The sequence below is a fragment of the Vigna unguiculata genome, chromosome 1 (assembly GCF_037176805.1).
Source record: "Vigna unguiculata cultivar grain cowpea cultivar isolate G323 ecotype 2 chromosome 1, ASM3717680v1, whole genome shotgun sequence".
In the NCBI taxonomy this organism is placed as follows: domain Eukaryota; kingdom Viridiplantae; phylum Streptophyta; class Magnoliopsida; order Fabales; family Fabaceae; genus Vigna; species Vigna unguiculata.
The window spans coordinates 31,627,410-31,635,742 of record NC_140792.1 but is presented as its reverse complement, the minus strand read 5'-3'; the positions used below and the strand labels follow the sequence as shown (position 1 = coordinate 31,635,742).

At 29.8% G+C, this 8,333-nt stretch overlaps 1 protein-coding gene across 1 annotated transcript; it reads left to right on the top strand.

Moving 5' to 3' along the window:
* The first annotated feature begins 2,378 nt into the window (after window positions 1-2,378).
* LOC114190486 (protein NRT1/ PTR FAMILY 3.1-like) lies at window positions 2,379-7,247 on the top strand. The gene is made up of 4 exons (XM_028079395.2): window positions 2,379-2,543; window positions 5,207-5,424; window positions 5,507-6,066; window positions 6,168-7,247. Exons 1-4 carry the CDS (start codon window positions 2,429-2,431, stop codon window positions 7,093-7,095), a joined length of 1,821 nt encoding a protein of 606 aa, XP_027935196.2. The 5' UTR covers window positions 2,379-2,428; the 3' UTR covers window positions 7,096-7,247.
* The last annotated feature ends 1,086 nt before the right edge of the window (window positions 7,248-8,333 follow it).

The following is an 8,333-nucleotide window of genomic DNA, read 5'->3' as shown; positions in this document are numbered from 1 at the left end:
ATTTTATTGTTAATTATATTTCAAAATTATGAAAAAATAAATATAAATTATCTATATAGACATAAATACATCGACATACTCTCATCCCCCATTGTTATTTTTATAATCACTATAATTTTTTTATTTTTTTAAGCATGGAATTTGCAACTAGTTTATACAATAATATTAGTTAGCTCTTAGGGGAAATTAATATATACAAGTCGACGTGAAAACTTAGCCATATCAACGTGTATGTATAGATTATTATAATATTTTGAAACAACTTGCATGCACTCTCTCATTAGTCAATGGAAAGAGTCTATTACGATTTATTTAATTATACTATACAAAGTAAGGGTTGTCACCTCCATGAAAAATGGCTAACAAATTAACAAAGAGAGCTACAATTTGCAAATAAAAAGCAAGCAAAGTTTGTTTTTATAAAAAATATAAACTTAAAGTATTGTTTAATTTATAACAATGTTTTTCATTTATTTTTGTTGCCAGCTGGAGCTAATTTTCGTTACAAAGATGTTGTTGACTATATTTAATAGCCCTTAGCTATAGTTAAAATAAGTGTAATTTCAAATCATGAGTTTCCAAATTATATCTGTGTAATTCTTTTAAAAAATCTTATGAATTTAATAACTATGTAAAAGACAAAATTTTGTTAATTTATTTATAAAATTATAACTTCATATTATCATAACTATTAGTATTAATTTTTTGTTAAAATTAAATAACAATAATAAGTAATTAAATGATGTAAATTTTAAAATTCTATATTAAGTTGATTTTGTACTATATGAGTGAAATATCAAATAATTTCATATATTAATATAAATAAAATACAATAAGAATTTAAACTTTCAATATATTTTTGTACTAATTCAAAATAAGAATTTTAAGAACACCAACCTCCATATAAATACTTTTTTATTGCATCAAAATTTATATTAGAGAAAGACGTGTAAAAAAATAAAAGTACTATACCGTTCAGGGAATGGTCGACCTCAACATGTTCATTTGGATTTCGACTTGATAAATATTTATTATAAAACAACGAGTTTCAGTCACAGGCAGAGGTGATGAGCATTTGAGCCGAGGTGGCCGAGGTGACGAGCATTTGGGCCAAGGTGGTCGAGGTGACAAGCATTTGGGTCAAGGTGGCCGAGGTGACAAGCAAATATCCCTGGATTTTAGGAATAACCATCCCATGCGAAATTTCATGAGAGAATAGTGGAGAAATAGGTAGGTTGATTAGCTAAAGATCTAGCAGTAAGATAGCAGTTTTAAAACTGAAAGACCCTATATATACATGAGGGATTAAGGAAAGAAGGGAAGAATTTTGGACGATAGTTAACTATCATAGTTCTGGTTTGGTCCTTAATTTCAGACCGAAACAAGTACTAATTTTAGGAATAGTTTTGTTAATGTTATTAGTTAATACTATAAACTAAAATTGTTAATATATATATATATATATATATATATATATATATATATATATTTATATATATAACACTGAAAAAGTATATCTTATTATAAAAGAAGAAAATAAGAGTCAATCTCGAATTACAGTTGTTATCAGTAAAAGAACAAGAAATAAAACATTATTTTTTTATATTGAAAAACAAGAAATAAAACATTAAGATACAGTACATATATTTTATAATTCTCAACCTAATTTTGTGAAGGTAACTATTTTTTTTTTCAGGATGAGATTTAAACCCAACCACATAAGACATTGACACCACTCTCAACCCAACACTTTAAGGGAATGAATTTATGGTTCTTTATTCTTATATAGTGCTCTACTTTCTCATTTTTATCCAATGTGAGACTTAGATTCACACTTAGATTCCTAACGACTCTATACTTTTTCCTTATTTTTAAAATGACGCAAATTTATTAACCTTACCGTCAATTTCTTTCAACTTAAAATTTCCAAATTTAGTAGAAACTTGATAAAACTTTGAGGAAGGAAAAAAAAATGAGGTGATTCTTTTAGTTATTGGAATTTGATATATTGAATTACTGAGTTTTTAGTAATGAAGGATTTAGAACAGTTGATGAATCCTCTGAATAAAAAAAGGCCAAGATTTTAGAAGATATACTGCAAAACTCAATCTACTTAATTAAAAAATATAGATTAAATTATCTTGAAAAACATGATTTAATTTTAAATAAACCTATAATTTAATATTCCCTTTCACAACCCCACATGAGGAAATGAATTGGCGACAACCTTTGAAAACTGAGAACAGCACATGCTGAAGACGTACGTCACGCTATATTCATTGATTTAGCTACTATTATATTATTATGATTATATTATCATTGTTATACCTATATGAACATTATGGGTGTATATATTTATATATATAGATATAGATGAGGAAAAAAACTGCTAAAAGGTGAGTTATTACAGATAACAGAAGAAGCAGATATGGAGATAGAGAAGAAGAGTGTAGAAATGGAGAGTGGCGAGGTTACTGAGAAGAAGAACCAGAAGAAAGCACAGCAACGTCGTGGTGGCATCAGAACATTACCTTTCATCCTTGGTCAGATAACATTTTATTATTCTTATTATTTTATCATATTATTTTCTTATTTTTAAGGAATTGAAAATATTGCAGCTAAGTTAAATTTTGCTTATTCATTCATCCTCATTACATGTTTAATAATCTTTACCCATCAATTTTCAACGAACTTGGTCTGCGTTATCTCATTCGCGATTCTGTTTCTTGCTGAGAAAACATAAAGTTGTAATTGAGCGAAGGATTTTGATTTCATCTGTTTACTAATTGAACTGCGCGTAATTTTATGAAATTTACAAATTGTTGAGGTTTTTTTACCATTTGTGAAAGAGTTATTATTTACTGATAGGGTTCACTGATTAATACCCGTTTTAATGGGTCTTATTTTTGTCTCTTAGAATGGTTGAATGGCTTTAAGAAAAATAAGATTATGACAGAGGATTAGAATCTGTTTTGTAATTCTGATCATTTACACTATGCATGTCTAATTTTTGCTAATTTTATGATTAGGTTAATTTTATTATATTGCATAGATGTTATTTCCTTTATTAATTAATCATTAATTGATATCAAAAACTTCACAAATTATGTGCCAGTAATTTAAACCATTTTAAGCCAAGTTGTCACTTAATTTACTATTATAGTGACTCGATCTTTCGTCTTGTACGGCTTATATATAACTTATCTTTCTAACTTATCATTATTTTAAAGTTTAACTATATGCTTTTAAATATACAATATTTATCAAAAGTAATTGCTATATAGATGTTAAATTTTATTTATTTATTATTGGTGTGAATATGCATTTATTGATTTCAATAATTACTAATTTCCTTTAAGGATCTGATTGACCATTTCTAATAAAATATCCTTTTTCAATTATATTTTTTTCACAACTTAAATTCAAAAACTTTAATTAAAATGATAAAGTTCAATACTACTAGGACCAATAATTTGCTGGTATAACGTTTAGTTTGAATTAATGACCGATTCTCCACTAAAATTCATTTGAAAAATTAATATTTTCTAATAAAGTGCCACCTTGTCGTCAAAATATATGTTATCGATATAGTCAGTATCTTTTCACCCCCAAATCACTTCTTAATTCTTTGCAAATTCACTATTCTATTATTTGATTTTAAAAATTATTATAATTTATAACCAAATGCATGTTAATTAAAATATTAGTACATTAATTTTGAATGTGTTATTTTTTATGAAAATTGATTATTTTTTCTCAATTAGTTTTAGAAAATCTCAATTTATTTATAAAAGGTCATTCAACACTATTTAAATGAGTTATTTTTAATTTATATGAACTTAATAAATATTATGTATTATATTAAATTTTTTGTTAAATATTAAAATTTTTTTTTGTAAATATCCGTCCGCGGGTATCCGTGGATATTAAAATTGACTATTAATTATTAAATATTTATAGAAATATTTATAAAAATATTAATCTTTGTATACAACTTATGATGATATTCTTAATAAAATTGACATTTTTATTAAATATTTATAGAAATATTTTTAAATAAATTTTTTTTAGTTTTATTATTAAAAAAAGTTAAATCCCAAACTTAATTTCAAAAATTAACAATTTTGTCATCATATATAAAGGCATCAATCATATTATACAAATTTAGTAAAGATTAAAAATCAAATAACTTGTCACACATAAATTTAGGAACTAAATCTCAAGTTCAAAACAAAATCAAAGTATAATGTTTTGTGTAGAATTTAAAGTTAATTTAAAATATTTATAAAAATATTTAATAAAAACGTTAATTTTAATAAGAATATTACCATAAGATTTATAAAAAAGTAAATTTAGTCTCAATTTGAGAAAGGACAATATTGCTTCATTTTTACAAAAATTGGGACTAAATTGAAACTAAAAACAAATATAGGGACCAAATTGAGTCACTTTGACATGTGGCACGACTGTGAAGTGACACGTGTCAAAAAGAAAAAAATTTTAAAAAAAATTAAAAATTTAAAAAAAAAATTAAAAAAAATTAAAAAAAAAAAAAAAAAAAGAAATTGACACGTGACGTTGACTTTAACACCGTCTAGTCAAAGTTAACGGTGAAGACCAAATTGAGTCATTTTTAAGAAAATGAAGACCAAATTGAGACAACGAAAAACACGAGGACCAAAATGAAATTTCATGATAAATAGAGAGACGAAAAAGATAATTTAACCTAAAATATAATACGGGACCCGCATACTGACGTACAAATATAGGTACGTATACGAGACATATATTTATCTAGCGAATAGTGTACGAAAGAGTTATTGTCTGCCCCGTTGACATCCCTACTCACATTTCTTAGAAGTCGATGTCTAAGGTGGTTTAAATATCATTTTATCCTTCTTTTCACCGAGATGCTTTATAAGGATAAAATCATAACGGAACCGACGTTCCAAAGCAAATAATATCTCGGATACATGGTGATTGACCTGATGATGTGTCCTGAGATCGAAAAAATATTAATTGTTCATGATCAAAGTGAACAGCTATCTAAAAAATCTTACCTGTAATATTGATTTTGCTGCTGGATAAATATAGTGTTCATAATGGAATGTTATATTATACTATTTTCATGCATAATGTTGAGTTTCATGTTCTTTGTGAATGTTGAGGTAAATACTGAGTTTGCTGGATGTGTGTGAAAGTGCAGGAAATGAATTCTGTGATAGATTTGCAGTAGCTGGTTTCAATGGAAACTTGATAAGTTACCTGACTCAAGTGCTGAACATGCCACTGGTATCTGCCTCCAACATTCTCACAATCTATGGTGGAACCGCTAGCTTCACCCCTCTTCTCGGTGCTCTCATTGCCGAGTCCTTTGCGGGTCGATTTTGGACCATCACTGTTGCTTCTCTTATCTATCAACTGGTTCTTACCTTCTCCTTTTCTCCACACAATCTCATCACACTTGTAAATGCTTAGTGTTTTCTCATTCTCTTGCTTCATACAGGGACTGGTAAGTTTAACAGTATCAGCAATACTACCCCATTTTCGCCCCCCACCATGCCCAACACAAGTGAATTGCCAAGAAGCCACACACTCACAACTCAGCATATTCTACATCTCTCTCTTCCTCACATCTCTTGGATCAGGTGGCATTAGGCCTTGCGTTGTGCCCTTTTTAGGGGACCAATTTGACATGACCAAAAATGGTGTGGCATCTAGGAAATGGAACCTCTTCAATTGGTACTTTTTCAGCCTGGGATTGGCTTCTCTAAGTGCCTTGACCATTGTGGTTTACATTCAAGACAACACGGGCTGGGGTTGGGGCTTTGGCATACCAACTATCGTCATGCTTCTATCCATCATTGCCTTTGTGTTGGGCGCACCACTCTACAAGACTCAGGAACCAGAAGGAAGCCCTTTGGTTCGTTTGGTTCAAGTCATTGTGGCAGCTATAAACAAGAGGAACAAGACTCTGCCAAATGATCCCAAGTTTCTGTACCAAAACAATGACCTCGATGCTGCTATCTGTTTGGAAGGAAGACTTTTACACACAAATCAATTTAAGTAAGTCAAATCACATAGCCAATATAAAAAGTATGATTCTATTTCTAAGGGGTTTCATTGCACTGACCCAATTGCTAAACATTGCTTCACTGTGTCCACAGATGGTTAGACAAGGCTGCAATTGTCACAGGGGAAGAATGCAGAGACCCAAATGCACCACCGAACTGGTGGAAATTGGCCACTGTTCATAGAGTTGAGGAGCTAAAATCCATCATCAGAGTCCTTCCAATATCTTCCTCAGGAATTTTGCTCATAGCTGCTTCATCACATCTTCCCAGCTTTGTAATTCAACAAGCTCGCACAATGGACCGACACCTCTCTCACTCATTCCAAATTTCCCCAGCCAACATGTCCATTTTCAGCGTACTAACCTTGATGTCAGGAGTTGTTCTATACGAACGCCTCTTTGTTCCATTCATCCGTAGGTTCACAAAGAACCCTTCAGGAATCACAACCCTACAAAGAATGGGAATAGGCTTTGTGATTAACACTATAGCCACATTAATTTCAGCACCAGTTGAAGTAAAAAGAAAAGCTGTTGCTGCCAAGTACCACTTATTGGACAGTCCAAATGCCACTATTCCTATCAGTGTGTTCTGGTTGGTTCCTCAGTATTGCTTGCATGGCTTAGCAGATGTTTTCATGTCTGTGGGGCTTTTTGAGTTTCTCTATGATCAGTCACCAGAAAGCATGAGAAGCAGTGCCACTGCTTTGTACTGTATAGTAATTGCTCTTGGGAGCTATGCTGGTACACTGGTTGTATCACTTGTGCATAAGTATAGTGGGAAGGAGGAGAATTGGTTGCCTGATAGGAACCTCAACAGGGGTAGATTGGATTACTATTACTTGCTTGTTAGTGCGATTCAAGTCTTGAATATCATTTATTTTGGAATTTGTGTTTGGTTTTACACTTACAAGCCCTTGGAAGAGTTTACTGAAGCGAGCATTCACAAGGATTTGGAATTGGAACAGGACAATAATACAAACATCTCATCTGCCAATTCCAAACATGGTGGAGATGCTGAATAGAGAAAGTTCGGAATTGATCAATTAATGTACTTGTTGTTTTGTTGTATACAGGGGCTAATTTGGTATATTGGACTCTGTTCAATTTGGTATATGGTGTGTTCGGTTCCACTCGTCATTAGTTTGAAATGGTATAATCTAAAGGCTTTATCGAAGATCATGTGTGACATTTCAATTTATGATTCGAAAATATTTTTTAGATTTGGGGTTGGTACATCATATTTCAATTTAGGGTTTTATTGTTTCGAACGTAGGTTACAATAGGGATTGTCAATTTCGGAGGGTTTTTTTTTTTTAGTTTAGGAGTTTGTATTTTTGAGGAAGTTGTGTTGGTTACGAGTCTGCAATTTGGTTTGTTATTCCAAATCAAAAGAGGTTTAGTTTAAACATGAATCAACTTTTGCAGCATGCTGATGTACATGCTTTCCATGATTAATATTGATAAGTAGTTTTTTTGTTAGTGTAAGAGTTAGTTGGGTGATTAAACATATGACGAAGTTACGAAATTCTAGCGGAAGCTAAAGGATAAAACCCTTACATGAAGCTTGAAACTATTTGAGAATGACAATAATATCACAAAATTGTGTAATTATGAAATAAAGAGTAGATAAAACTAGGAATATATATTATGTCTAAACTTAATATTATTAATAATATGAGTTCAACTAGAGATAAAAATTATGAGGGTCGAAATATGGGAGTTCACCAGATGATAATGAGCAAGAATTTAAGAGTTTGGGAGATATAAAATAAACTTTAAAAAAAAGCATTTTATTTAAAATTTATATTTTGAGTTTTTTTTTTTATGAAAAAACGAGATTTTTGAATATAATTTGGTGAAGAAAAGTGTTTATAATGTATATCCTTAGAAAATTTTACATCATTGATTTAATAGAATATTTTTTAACCAATAAATCTCTCAAATTTATATCAATATTCTTCTATTAGCTTAGATCATATATTTTTATCAAGAGTAGAATCATTATCTAGTTTCTTAATCTACTTCTCGTTATCATAGTTTGAGAATCAAAAATTATCTTCATTATTAACTGCTTCTCTTTCTTTATTATTGTTTTCACCTATATCTATATTGTTATTATCTTGTTTATTCAAAGAGTACTCATCTATATTTTCTAATTTATTTTTCTTTTATTGTTTTATAAATTTATTCATAGTTCGTTTTTGTTATACACTTAAAACTTCAATTCTTCTCTTCTTATAGATTTTAGAATAGCCTGATT

What these genes read in the sequence shown, in the direction of transcription:
- LOC114190486 (XM_028079395.2), top strand. Translation starts at nt 2,429, where the DNA reads ATGGAGATAGAGAAGAAGAGTGTAGAAATGGAGAGTGGCGAGGTTACT. An exon ending in AACATTACCTTTCATCCTTG is followed by an intron (nt 2,544 to 5,206) that starts GTCAGATAACAT and finishes GTGAAAGTGCAG; the next exon opens with GAAATGAATTCTGTGATAGA. An exon ending in CTTCTCTTATCTATCAACTG is followed by an intron (nt 5,425 to 5,506) that starts GTTCTTACCTTC and finishes TGCTTCATACAG; the next exon opens with GGACTGGTAAGTTTAACAGT.